Source organism: Gallinula chloropus (assembly GCF_964237585.1).
Source record: "Gallinula chloropus genome assembly, chromosome: 2".
In the NCBI taxonomy this organism is placed as follows: domain Eukaryota; kingdom Metazoa; phylum Chordata; class Aves; order Gruiformes; family Rallidae; genus Gallinula; species Gallinula chloropus.
Window position 1 is genome coordinate 33,190,928 of NC_140086.1, and position 15,072 is coordinate 33,205,999.

General features: G+C 38.9%; 1 protein-coding gene across 2 annotated transcripts in view; it reads right to left on the reverse strand.

Moving 5' to 3' along the window:
- The window catches only part of ZFHX4 (zinc finger homeobox 4), a gene marked incomplete at both ends in the record, with an annotated part of 126,103 nt that overhangs the window by 22,597 nt on the left and 88,434 nt on the right, over positions 1-15,072 (reverse strand). For both annotated transcript variants that reach the window (XM_084280363.1, XM_084280362.1), the window contains one exon: positions 506-622. In XM_084280363.1, coding sequence (XP_084136489.1) covers positions 506-622 — 117 coding nt within the window. The remainder of the gene's footprint in view (positions 1-505; positions 623-15,072) is intronic.

A 15,072-nucleotide genomic window follows, 5' to 3' on the forward strand; every position in this document is an offset into this window, starting at 1 on the left:
CACTGGATTTTGTGTATTTTTTTCAAAATGCCTCAAATAAATGCCCAGGAAGAGGCCAGATTCTTGGGAGTAACTGATCAGAGAGCAAGAGTAAAAAATAATAATAACAAAAAAGCCCACATTCTTTGGGTTAAAAGGGGGGCAAAAACTGATTGAAGAAAAAAATTCAAGTGGTACCTAATCCTATGCTTATGAAAAATTAATATGCCATCAGAGGAATCACAAGTACAGCTAAGATTAATGAAAGGCGCTTAAAAAATTACAAGCACACAAACTGATTTGATTAAAAAATAATCTCACTGGTCGTCCTGTAATATTCTTCAACTTATCCGCATCTATCCTGTCAGATGGTTATGATTAAAAATAGGTCAATGGGAGGCTACTGATAGAAATCACATGCAAAATGCACATGCAATGAATAGTAGTGGGAATGTCCAGACAGTTTAAAATGAAAGAGCATTTCATAAGTTAAAAAAAGGGGGAAGACAAAATTCTAGCATCTTACCAGAGTCTTTACAAGATTTTTTGCCTTCACTATTGTCTCTCTCACTTGTGTCTTTATCATCAGCAGCCGCCACTGATGTACTTTTAGCAGACCCTTCTGTATCTTCACCTTGTTCTTCTGTGGATAATCACAGAAAAGATCTTAGTAACAAAACTCAGTGACCATTTAACAGCATTTTAAAAATACATCCTGTAATAAGAACATCATGAAAATAGAGTGGCAAAATAGGGTTAGGAAGGGTAGAAGGGAAAGAACAGCACTTTAAAGACGTTGGATATTAATTACGAATAATTTGCAGTATTTCAAAATCTACAGAGGAATTCTGACTGTGTCTTTATCAGAGTATGTGCTTTCCACCAGCGTGACAGATTTAAAGCCTGTCATTTCATATTCTTTAGCTAGAAAAGATTTGTGTTCAAACACACGCACACGCATGCACACACACACCACACGGGCCGGAACAAAAGCCAGCACATGTGAAAATGGAGGGGAGAAAAAATAAGAGAAAAGGGGAAAAAAAAAAACAGAAAAAGAAAAAAAAGGGGGGGAGGGGGTGGATTCAAATATAAATCCTATTAGTGCAGCAGTATCCCGCTAATTGCAGTAAGTAAGTATTAGGTATTAGGTACTGTATTAAATATAAACCTCTGGCTTTGCGGGAGAAGTCTCGAATTTTGTCTCCAGGGGGAGCCATTCAGGATAAATGATGCAACTTGGTACATGGCTTCTGAGGAAGCAGCATTACCCACACCTCACTTACGTGTTCACACCAGCTAGATTACACGGAAATCTTCACAGTAACTCAAGCCCATTTAATTATTCGGTAAATCTTAGCTATGCTGCTACTGGTGGATTAATCTGTTTATGCAGTTAGCTTCTATGCTGGGGCTGTGTAGCACTAATCCGTGAAAGGCCCACTGTTCCTTTTCATCCTGTGATCATTTGTCTCTCACTGTGCTGATGTCACATTTTAATGAATTTTTAGCAATCTGAGTAATGCCAGATAACCAGACTTGCAACTCCCTACAGCACAGCATGCTGTTTTCATTGCAGCACACGCAAAAAAGGAAAAAAAAAAAAGAAAAAAATCATATTTCTCCACTTCAGGTAGGAATTATATAAATTAGGAGGTGAAGGTAAAATGGGATTCGAAGCACCAGGCCGCTCAATTTCATAAAATCTTTAATGACCATATAAATTAACCCTGGAAAGGCAAAAGGTCACAGACACACATTTGCATACACTCTTCTATTCACTTTTGATAAGCAGAGCTTTTATGCAGGGAACATGATACAATTAACCCTTCAGGAACCATACAAAATGCAGCTACCGACATTTTAAGTGTCAAGCATTAACTGAAAATTACACACTGCATAAAATTTTCATTGTAAATGCTATAGTGATTGAAAGGGGAAATAGTGGCCCTCTTCGCACCCCATGTTTTATTAATAACATTCTGACAGCCGAATGAAATATCCTCTGTCATATGTAGCAGCTGAGCACAAAAAAATTGCTGCTTAGTGCCTTACTTGCCAGCCATGCACTGAAACTGTATGCCTAGGCAAACAACCCTTGGATCGATGTGGCGGACCTATCCGATTCTCAACTCTCTGCAAAACCTTTTGTAAATTGGAGTAGAAAAACACAGCTGCAATTTTGGAAACCAAACCGGGGGGGAAAAAACCCAAGAAAAAAAAAAAAATCTCAACCACGACGTGTTTTTGCATTGACATCAGAATACAATAGGTTAGGACTCAGCATGCGTGTCCACCTTTTGGAGCAATACAGGGAGAAAGATGGTCCCCTCCTTTAAAAATAATTGCATATAAAAAAAATTTCCATCAGAATGGAAACCCCCCTTGTGCTGTTTCAGCGCTCTCCCCACCACAGTCCCCCGCCCCCTCCCGTGATGATAGCTAATCAAACATGGTAGGCATCCCTGTCGCAGCTGGAAGCGGGGCTGTGTTTGTCAGGGTGGCGGGGGAGCGCGGTTCGGGATGCTGCGAGCCTGTGATCATGCCTGGCTCGGGCTGTGTTAATGCCGAGCGCGCACACATGAGGCTCGTATCCAGTGTCAGGCCCCGTGGCCTCACGGAGCCGATGGCAATCCCTTTTCAACTCATCCTTGGGAACGGACGCATTGCTTCTTTTACTAGATTTACTGGCCCAATCCCCCTGGGCTGGAAAATGAAGTGTCAAAGTGCTACTGAGTGTCCTTATCTTGAGGGGACATAAAATTGTAAGGGCTATCGTGGCACACATTAATAAAACATTGTGTGTGTGTCAGGCAAAGAGAAAGAAAATTATGAAGGTACTAAAAGAAAAGCTACAGTATCATCTGGGTCTCATCAGACAATTTTTGCAGGGTGCTCTCCTGTTTTTCTGGTATGTGTTTTAAGTGTGAGAGAAATTCCCAGACATGTTCTCCTATACATCATCGTGGTGTCTGACCTCAGCCTGACCCTGGCAACAGTTTGAGAAATCTGAATGTGAACAAAGACTCTGTGTCAGCAGCAGGGAGAGATTGCGGGATAGACTTTCCCCATCAACTTAATCGCAAACAGCAGTTCTGAGGCCATAACTTTACAGGGCTCCACCAAGCCACAAACACATAACCTTTAGAGGTGAAACTGCCTCCCGCTCCCCACCCCCCCTTCTGTGATTTTTCTCAGTCTTGTGGTGCTCCCTTTGATGTAGCAAGGCAATTAGCTCTAATGTTCAAGTACTGCAGACCTGTTTTATGGTTTGGAAGGTGAGAGCTGTTTATTACAGGTAGGCTCCTGGGGGCCATAAAGGCTTTGCAAATTTTTAATCATGCAAAAAACTAATCAAAATGTAACTTATACACACCATAAAAATTAATATCATTATTATGCACGGTATAAATTGCCTTCCTTGGCTTTCAATGGCACTCACTTCTAGAAAATACATTTGGCATTCATCTCAGAAATATGTATGGCATTCACTTCAGAAATAAATTTCATAGACAGAAATGATAATACAACTTCTCCTATTTTCCTTCAAAATTACAGAAAGACTAAGATTCAAAATGTCGCGACACCTATCAAAGGGACAAGATGGAAACACAACAGTTCTAACTTACAAGAAGCCAGCAAATTAGCTAGAAATATTCTTAAGACCATTCGTTAGAACAGATACCAAGATGTGTACTGTCAAAGACGCTGCAAACCTATGCCAAGATGTTAGAAACATCTCTTTTTAGTAACATTTTTGTTCTTACTTAGTAAGTTAATCAACAAGGATACTATCCAGTTATAAAAACGTAATGGCTCCTCCTCAAAGACACAAAGTTATGGCTATTATGTTTGAACAAAACACAATATGTTGGTGCTACAGATTCCAGAACAAGTCCTAATGCAGTTTTGTATTTACAAGAATCCTGCCTATATACATTTACAAATGTCAGCTTTGAAAATGAATAGAACACCAGATTCAAGTGTACTTTAGTGGCTTTAATAACAGTTGCTATTGAAATATGATATTTTATTCACACCTGGTTTTATTTTGTCCAAGTGTTGAAAATTTCTTTTGATGTTGGATCTCTTGAATTTAGCCATTATCAACCTTTTCCTTCATAACCAACTTTGAATTAAACACAAAAATAAGGTTAGTAGTCTGCAATAAAATTGTAAAATAAGGGAAAATGGAAATATTAAGTTTCAGATGTAATGTTAATCAGCTGATACTGTGTAATATATATTCTACATTATATAGTTTAAGATGTTAATATGCACTCTCAGGCCCCATTCTATACCAGTTTTGTGAAGGAAGAGCCTTGTGACCTTCCCCAGCCCAATGAAGTCACAATGTGTGATGATTTCAATTGCAAAATCCATGCCTCAGCCAAAGTTGAATAGCAGATACCAGCAGCAAAATTATATAAATAGTCATACACAGATTAGAAAAGCCTGACTTAGTGAGATGCAAATAAAGGAACGAATGTATCTATCATGGCCAAAGGAAAATACAGGGAAAAAAATACTATTTTTTTAATTGAAATACTGAGTAGTTAAAACAAGACATGGGCAGGTTGAAACAATCCTCTCTAGTTTAAGTGCATTGTGCTTATTATGGAGTTATATCAAACACCTTTCCCTCTGTTTTATCAGAGAAGCTTCCCTACTGATGAGTAGCATAGGGAGTTTCTCTTCAAGTCTATTTATGAAACATATGATTTTCAAGGGTTGATTTTGGTTGTTTGTCGCTTGGGGTTTTTTTACATCACTTATATATCAGTCAACAGATAGCAGTTCCTGTTTTGGTCCTGGATTTTGTTGTTGGTGGTAGTGGTATCCCTTTTGCCCTCTCCAAATTGCAAGTAATTTCCTAAATAAGGATGATCTACAAGTTGTGGGTGAGTAATTGCGGTTACGAGAGAGAAAACAAGATTAAGCAAGTGTCTGTGGCTGAGGGCCGGATGGATGGGGAAAGAATAAATCAATCGACTAAAGTAGTAAGCAAATAAATATGAAATGAGAGAGACATTAAAAAAAAAAAAAAGGAAGGGGGTTGTTATTGAATATCTTCAATAAATAGCAGAATCAAAGGTACCCGTAACTGTTTAGTACAGGTGTATTCCAGGTTCAACTGGTATAGTGAATAGCTTACTGATATTAACCATCAGAGTGAGAAGGTGAGCACTATGAAAGGATAGTAACAGAAGGGTGGATTGGAGGGATGGACAGGCAACAGATAATGGAGGGAAAGGAGGAACAACTAACAAAAGAAAGAAAAACCCAAAAAATATTCAAGGGAAGAAAAAAATAACTAAAAGCAGGGTTTGTTGATTGACTTCTGGGTTATCCTAGTTTCACTACTTAGTTGATAAATTGTCTCTGACTTCTAAATTGCCATTTATCCAACCAAATATTCCATAAAGTATTCTATTTTCTGGCTGCTCTTGCAGGGCATGAGTGACAAACACGATGTCTCATTCCGGATCCTGACTACAACTTCTAGTGGTCATATTTCATCTTCAAATAGGATTTCTAATTCTCATTTAGGGACTCAAAAGGAATAACAACACCAACATGTTAATAACACTTTCTAATCACTGTTATATTTAAAACTATAGCTGTTAGAAGGCTGCAAACAAGTCTATAATTAAGTGATGATCGTCATATTGACCAGAAATTGCTAACCGCCAGTTAGCATCAAATTGTACCATTTTGTTTTGTGGTGCATCATTTGAGTTTTTATAGTGGTTTAATGCCTATTTTCTTCTGTTTGAAGTGCATTACTGTGTCAGAGGAAGCAGACTGCAACACTGGCTGAACAGAATGTGCTGTGGTGGCTCCTTCCCAAGGAGTGTCACAAATCACACCCTCTTTATCCATCCACTCCACCCAGCAGCCAATATTCTCCACTTGCTGCACTCAGACTCACCCCTCTGGAAAGAGGCAGCTCTCATCTGCCCTATTTATTTTTCCTTCTTAGCTTCTGAAAGTAGAAAAGATTCATTATCGCCGGATAATCTGCCCAACACTTTACTATTTCCCAACCTAGTATTTCTACATAAATATTTATTTTTCCTTCAACTGCAGTCTACTTCCAGCTACTGGAGAAGGAAAAGAAATGTTCACCCCAGAATATTAGAGGGGTGGGGTGTCCTTTCCAGTCTGGCTGCTGAGCAAGCTCTCCCTTTCTCTCATTGCTGGCTGGGATTGACTGTTTTCTACTCTCCCTTCCATAGTCTCAGAGAAGATAAGGAAAAGAAGTGTGTTTTAGTCTAATAATGGTGTAAAACGAGAGATAAAATTGTTGGTAAGCTTATGCTGAGCCATACTGACTATCAGAAAACTGGAAACTCCGTGTTTTGTATTTTTGTTGTTTTATTTCTACATTAATATTTTATCAAATATTTTGCAAGAGGCAAGAGAAGCATATGCTGACAAAACCATTAAAAGAGAATGTCAGCTATTCAGAATGAAACTCAGCAATGTTTTCCAGATGTGATTGAAGATGTACAGTTAATCATTTATTATGCAAAAAGGGATACTTTTCTTAGTTGGCCATCTCTAGAAAGACATTGAAGCATGAATCTATATTGAGAATAGTCTAACTTTTCCAACTGATCAGTACTTTTCTTCTGGCTGCCATTACGGTTCATAGAAACTGCTGTTTCCCTCATCAGCATAAAGCATGAAGAGCTCTTGCATTGTCTGACTTGAAGACTAATAGATTTCCATCGATGTTATTTAGAAAAGAAAACTAAGCCTCACTCTTAATTCTTATTTTACATGCAGGATACACCCTGCCTAATTTCAGGCACATGTCTAAGCTTCCTCATTGTGGAGGGAGAGACAGGTATCTCCAGGGCACCACTTAGATTTTACATGGGCTAAAATGTTTAATTCGTCCTGATTACAGAAAGATTTTAGAGTGAAGTTTTGTGCTGAGTGATGACTTTTCACCTGGGCATTGCAGCTAAATGCTGGGAGCTAGGTAGGTGAACCTAAGCCTAAGAGTCTTGACCCCAAGCTCAGAAAGTCAATGAAAGTCTCCTCATGACCGTCACCAATTTATGGGTGCTCATTTCTAGCCTGTGGGAAAAAAAGAAAAATACTGGCTCTTCACAGTATCAGTCACCTTTCTTTTTTATAGCTCTTGTTCAGCCTTGTTCTACTTCTCTGTGTTTCTGTTCAATCTGTGTGTTCAATGTTCCTTCATATACAAATGTTTCTACTCTCCCTGATAACTTGCAGTTTTTTCCTACCTCCTGTTTGACCTGAGTTTCCAATACATCATGTATGTGGTGAGATTGGCTCTCCTATTCAGTTTCCAGAATGATCCTTTAGAGTGTATTTACAAAGAAATCCACAATGTTAATTAACAGCTCATTTAAAATGTCATTTAAATGACATATTTTATTAGTGACTCAGTTTTTGGGTTTCTCCCTGAGATACAATGTAAAATCCTTTTCATTTACCTTCCAGAGTTTTGTCCTGAATTATTCACCCTCTTTTTGGCTCACTAACAGTCTGTCTCTGAAATTATCTGTAAAGAATTCTGTTAGTGCATGTATTTCTCCTTTGTCTTTTGAGAATAGTAAAGTAAAAGAATTTATTTTCTTTGCCATCTCCTGATAATTTTGGATTGACTCTTTATCCACTGGTGATCCAGCAGACCTAATGAGTCTCATGGAGGCTGTCTATTTCTGAGATACTTTAACAATTCCTGTTTATCTTTTCAAGGTACCTTCACATATTTGCTCCTCTTAGCCAACCTCTATGTTCAGTTTTATTAACATCACTTTGGCTTTAGTTCCACTTTTAAGGATACTTTTTTCTGACCTGAATAAATTCTTGTACTATGTCTTGTCATGTAGCTAACTACAGCCCTCCAGTTTAAATATTCCCCTTCCTTGATGTTAAGTGTCATGGGCAGAAGTAGGTGATCTATTTACAGTGAGTAAAATTTTCCCTGAACATAAACACTTTCTGATTTTTTAAAAAAATAACCTTTACAGAAATATTTGTTCAGGAGCAGGGTTCTTTCTTTCCTTGTTTTCCACAATTACCTGACAAATATTCTTTAGCATGGCCCATGGATTTTTTACAACACTATATGTTGCAAATATCACTTAAATCTCAGTGTTCAGAAGTTTGGCTTCTTTAACATATGCATACATGTTGTGGTCTTTGTCCTTTTGTAAAGAAAACAGAGGTGTTTTTAGCTTTCCGTCCAACTCGGATCACAGTGTTTGAGTGATATGAAACTTCATCAAGACCTCCACCCCAAATTTCTCCAAAAGTATCCAGTAAAAGCTGGGTTTTCTGTCTGTGTTGTAGCTATACTCTACAAAATACAGTCTATTGACACAGAGTCTAACTCTGTTATTGAGACAGGAGGAAAGGATGAAAGTCTGCTCATCAAAACTAGCATCAGTAGTAAAAGAGAGAAGTACATTCCTGACTCCCTGCTGTCTCCAATCCCTTTACGTTACTTTTTCCCCTTGTCCTTTCCAGTCCCAATTTGGAATATCTGGATAACAAACTTCTGTGTATAATACTCAAGCATTATGCAGTTTTGTGGAATGTTCCTGACTCTTATAATATTTTAGTGTGCTTGGGATTCATAGCCATAACATGACACATCTCTGTCCTCTTCACCCACAACAGGCTACAGGATCCTTCCAGTTCCAGTGCTATGCTTCAGTACCTAAAGTTAGTCTTTTCTTGCTGAATTGTTTGAGGTCAGGAATTACGTTATCCTATTGATTGCTTGGAAGCTTAAAACTCAAGTCCACTGCCAAGTTTGTTGGAGACATTTACACGGCATGTCCTGAAGATGAGCAATATCAAATGGTTCTTAGCGCAATAATGGGTGACTCATAAATACTGGGTATACTGCATACACAGATTTTTCTGAATTCAAAAATGTCTGTTATATCTAGGGGTTCTCCCAGTGCCAAGTCGAGCATTTACATTGTACAGGCTGGGAGATGACCAGCTGGAGAAGAGCTCTGTGGAGAAGGACCTGTGGGTCCTGGTCGATGACAGGTTGGCCATGAGCCAGCAGTGTGCACTGGTGGCTAAGAGAACCAATGGGATCCTGGGGTGTATCAGGAGGAGTGTGGCCAGCAGGTCAAAGGAGGTGATCCTCCCCCTCTACTCTGCCTTGGTCAGGCCCCACCTGGAGTATTGTGTCCAGTTCTGGCCTCCCTGGTATAAAAAAGACAGGGACCTCCTGGAGAGAGTCCAGAGAAGGGCCACAAAGATGATTAGGGGCCTGCAACATCTCCCGTATGAGGACAGGCTGAGTGAACTGGGACTGTTTAGTCTCGAGAAAAGAAGACTTAGGGGGAACCTAATTAGTGTTTATAAATATCTTAGACATGGATGCAGGGGGAATTGGCCAGCCCCTTTTCAGTGGTCTGTGGGGACAGGACTAGGGGCAATGGCTGTAAACTGGAGCATAGGAAATTCCACACCAACATGCGGAAGCACTTTTTCACAGTGAGGGTGACAGAGCCCTGGGACAGGCTGCCCATGGAGGTGGTGGAGTGGCATGTGTGGATTTATTTGGAACTGGTTTTCTTTTTCCTAAACCAGTGCAACATAATAAGTATTTTCCTTCATCTTTCTTTTCCTCTTTCCTTCATTTAAAAATTTTAATTCCCGTTGTTCAATATATGCCACTACTATTACCTTTGCTATATGACTATCTAATTTGAATGCTCTTTCTCCCATACATAGTTTTAATAACAACTCCCCACATTAATTTTCATTGTCAGCAATATAATTATATCTCTGTGGAAGCAAAGGACATCCCTTGCCTATAGACTCCCTTCTCACAACTGCCTAATGAGCACAGATCTACAGCATCAATTTAGCTAAGGCCCTGAAATGCCTTGTGAGGTGGTTCTGTTGATAGCACTGAAAATATTTCAGAGAAAGCTTCCGAACAAGAGCTGAACTTAAAATTTGTTCTTAATGATTTCAGACAAGTTGATAGGGCCACACATTTGTAAGCTTAATGAAGACTTCCCACCATACATCTGTCTTTCTACTCACTCACAAGTTCAATAAACTTTTAACTGCTTGGGCTGAAATCAGCTGGCTGAAGCTCTGCTGCAGGTTGGATATTGTAGGATTTTTTTTTTTTTAATTGCAGTCAAAATGATTCTGGTATTTCTAAGAATATCATCAGAGATTTTAAACTGGAACCCCAAATTTGGCAAACAGGATGATGTCCGGCAAGTGCCACAATGGATAAAACTACCCAAATTCAGCCAAGCAATATAGCTTTGAAAAATTCTACTTACCCATGCTCAGAAAAGCCACTTGTACTGAAGAGCTGAAATTCTCCTAGGAATCCATAATGACTGAACACACTCACGCTTCCCACCGTGCTGAGAGCTCACCAAAGTGCATATTCAGTCACATCCCACAGAGCCTCCACAAACCTCTCCACCCAGTTCCTATGTGTACTAAGCAATGCACATGTCATTCTCATAGAGGAATGGCAGCTTAAATAGGTCTTCTGATATACAAATTCTCCTGGCAGCATTCCTGTACAACCAGAAAGCCACTATTGCATCCCTGCTCTGGTGAAAATGAACTTTCCCATCCTACTGCAATTCTTTTACTGCTGTCTGTCATTGTATGGTGCACTGGGAACTGATTACTACAGGAGAGCAAGAGCAGCATGTTCCCCCTGTGGTGCTTGTAGGGTGGCAGGAGCAAAAGAAGTATGGACATGAGATTTTTGGGGTTAGAGAAAGAACTGGGAAGTGGTAAGCAGAATGTGGTCTGAGGAAAAGAAGAAGGAAGGGAGGAGAAACTAAGGTGGTAATTTGGACCAAATGAAAAATAAGTATAAGGCAGGAGACTAGGACTAGAATAAGCAGTGTACCAAATTCCAGCACAGAACTGGACTCATGGAGATAGAGCTGGCTGGGAGCAAAAGTGCAAAGCACTGCAATCTACTAAGCAAATGAGGCAAAGACATTGAGACATGCTGAGAGGCTTGTGCAGGAATATTAAAGCTGGCAGTCAGCAGGGATGGAAGCATGCATGGGTGGATAGGGAAGGGAGCTAGCTAGGAGCTGACTAGAAATATAGAAGGGACAGTTGAAGAATGAACATCAGAAGTGGATAAGAAACATAAATCACTGGTGGGGTGAGAAAAGTTATGTAGAAAAAGTGGGGGGGGGATAAATGTGGAGAGAAAAAGATAGTTCAAGATAGAGATTACTAGGCAAAGAGATTGGAAATGAATATGAGTAATACATGATGTCTCTCACTACCCAAAATAAAATTCCCAATTTTTTTGTCTGATAATTCTTCTTCGGTTTACTGCACTATCCTTCACCAGTGCTTGTCCACATAGAGGACAAAAACCTCCTGCCTCCCTCAGTTGTCTCATTAGCTCTAGTAAAAGGGGTTTGTGTAGAAAATCCAAGCCAAATGAAGTTTCATATGACTTACAGTGGAGTACTATAGAGTAATTTGAAATTTTGAATATTTTGAAAAATAACTGTGGGATTACAGATGAAAATCAAAAAAACAATGTTTTTAGAACCATAAATAATATCACAGAAGCAAAATACCTTAATATCTTAACAAATGCATCAAGATACTTCCTGTGTGACACAATCTTTAATTTCCTGATCAAGCTCTACCTTATGGTAAAAAGGCTCTTGCCTGCACAAAACTACTGATATTTATTCAGGAAAAAGTGTATTGAGGATGCTGTTTCCTTCTCACTATTTAACGTGGGGGCACATGTTTTATTTACTGCATCTCTTCAACCCATTCTGAAAGCCAAACAAAATGTTTCATTATTGACTTGTTATTGACGCACAAACGTTAATGAATTTATCTTCATTTTGTCGGAAGAGATGAGTAGGCAATTCTTCAATTTCGGAAAGTGGAGTTATACAGAAATTGAGGTTAAAAAATATACTAACTTGAAGAACCCAGTTTGATACAGATGGGAACAAATTTTTTCCAAGTACATAGCAATATATAGCACTTTCTATGCTCAAAGCACAGCACTGATTGCTTTCATTTGCAGCTCTGTGTGTCCAGCACTTATTTAACACTATAGTACAGCCTCAAATCAAGCACTCAGAAAATGAAGGCCACACAGCCAGTGAACTCCTATGAAAAGTCTGGGTAAGGTGACCCGCTTAGGATAAAAAAATGGTCTCTCCCCAGTAAAGGCAGATATGGAAGCAAGTTCCTCAGTTGTCTTATATATACCCCATTATTTCTCTTCCTGGCACCCCCAGCCTCCTTCACTACATACTTTCTGAATTTCTCAGCAAATGCAGAGAGGCTCTAAAGACAGTTTCTGCCATCCCTGCACAGCACTGATTCATCTGTAACCCCATGCAGCTCCATTCTGTAAACTCAGAAAGGCAAGGGGGAAATGCTGTGTGACCATGTAATTACAGACCATATCTCCATGCATACACACATTGTGCTGAATTAAGGTAGTACAACGTATATTAGTCCTGTGATTAGACTGTGAAAGTGGCTTTTCTGAGAGGCAGAAGCAGACCAGCTCTACTATATCAACAGAGTAACCTCCCCCTTTTCTTGTTTATGCATATAAGGTTAACAAGCAATACATATTTACCAATGTTTTCATCTGAATATTATCTGTAACACATAAAGTCATAAAATGCATAAGGGTAAACTGTAAGGCAATGCACAAGGATTTTCCTGCACAAATCAGGCTGAAGTTCACAGAGATGGTATGAATAATGTCTCATATGCCAGTGTCACATTTTGCTGATTCTCTTTACCATATTAGACCCAGGCTTAGGTGATTTAGGAATAGGACTTAGGAAAATGATTTAGGAATTTAGGAACAGTGCAATAACTGTAGTTACCAAGCATCATAGTGATTGTAGAGTGTCTTGTTTTTATTCTATATGCAGGCAGATATCTCTGCTAATACTGATGAAATTTAATAGAATTTGCAAACAGAACTTTCAGACATACATGTGTCAGTACACACATGTTGTAATTACAAAAACCTCGTTAGTTTCTCTTGTGATGGAAAGAGACAAGTCAAGATGAGACACATTTACAGTTGGGGAGATGTGCTGTATTTGTGAAAAATATTGTTTTCTTTTCAAACCAAGATGTTTTGATCACCTCAACATAAATTAGCTTCACAGTTATCACTAAGATGAAGAATGTGGGGGGGGAAGGACTTTGTAAAGTATTGGCATGGATTGGCTTTGCTCAATAAATGGTATTCACAGACGTTCAAATCTTCCAAGGTCAGGCTGCAGAAAAATGGTCTTAAGTGGACACCCAACATTTGATTTCCAGAAGTCCTCAGTGTTATCTTAAGCACCCATGGACTGAAAGCTGAGCAGTTTCAAGAATCTAGATAGTCTTAGAAAAATTAGCAAAACCCCATATGTCCAGCACAGAGGGTTTTTCCAATCCAAAATAGATGGTCAACACCTGGCCTTTAAGCAGATTTTATAGTACTCATAAAACATATATCCTCCATACACACTGACCTACAAATACATTGAGAAAGTTTCATTCATTTCAAATCATGTGTTCACAAAACCATGTGTGCTGGGCTTTGAGGTCTGGGGATTATAATAGCCACTCATTTATAGTAGTATTATACTTGAAAAGTGGAACATGATGTGAAATAAGCAGCAAATAACTTCCAAAATCAGAAAAAAAAAATCCTATGAAGTTGCTTATTATAAGAGCAAGATTAATTTAGGCACCTTCATAAAAAAATAAAATAAATTCTGCTGCTTACTGTATAGTTAATCCATGCATCTTTAAAGACTTCTATTTTTAGTCTCATACGTCTGAGCATATAATTTTGAATTCTTTTTAAGATATGGGTAAAAGAGCATGACTTCTACTTTTTTTTTTTTTAACAATTCTATGAAAATTAAGGAAGTATTTTTTAGGCACAGTCTTAGTTGGCTACCTTTATGTGGCTGATCCATCCAGTCAATCAGACTTGCTGATCTGGGGACATTTCTGAGGAGCACACATGAAAGACAGGGCAAGCATTGCATATAAATGTGTGAAGATGAACCCACTACTGTAGGGATCACGCTTTTCTGTCTAAACACAGTTTTTTCAAGATATACTCCCTTTAGTACCCCAAAGAGGCTTGTGCAGAGATCCTCTTTCTTTCTTACATGCACAACAAATTTATTTGCTTGCCACTCGTGAAACCTTTTAAAATGTATTTTATGGTTAAGAACCATTGCTCTGGTTCAACTCACTGCAGAAACTAGATTCAGCATTTTGCTTGCCTGTTGTATTTGTAACAGCTCTGTCCCACAGGCACAGGTTGGGGAACCGAGAGGTATGCCATGGGCTTTCTCCTCAGAATTTCTTGAGGAGATGGAGTGGGGAATTATTGATTTCATATGAACACTCTTTGGGCAGGAATTAGTCATCAACCTGTCATTTTCATTCATCCAAATGCTTTGTGAAAGCTCCTATGTCTAGTCAGCCCAGAATACTTGATGTACTCAGTATCAGCACCAGCACAGATAAACACACTGGTCATATTCTCAAATGATGAGGAAACAGGAAGAGATTCTTCAACCAAGGCTTTTCTGAGTTGTCTAAATTAGACTGCATGTGACAGTGAGGTGACACTCCTCACATACAATTTGTCAGACTAACAAATGCCATGTTTTAGCTGATGGCTAAGAGGGACTATATGCATGTTTCTGTATCTTAAGAGGATGTCAGCCTGGCAGGATACCTAAGGTCAAATTGACTGTGTGGTTTGTGCCCCTTCCAAGATCTATGTGTACAGGTACAGCATGCTGCTTTTGGGTACCACCTCATAAAGTCGATACAAAGTTAAATTTCATAGAAAAGTTAAAATATTTTGTTAATTTATGTATATGTACAGAGAAAGACAGCAATTGACAAGTTTACTTCAATAGAAACAGGGAATCAGGAGAGGAATGAATCTTTTTACTTCCTTCTCGCTAGGGAAGTTAGATGCTTCAACATGAAAAAAGAACTAAGCTGAGCACATGTATTTCATCAGTCACAGGCTTAAGTAAAACTGTTTTGCATCTCTGG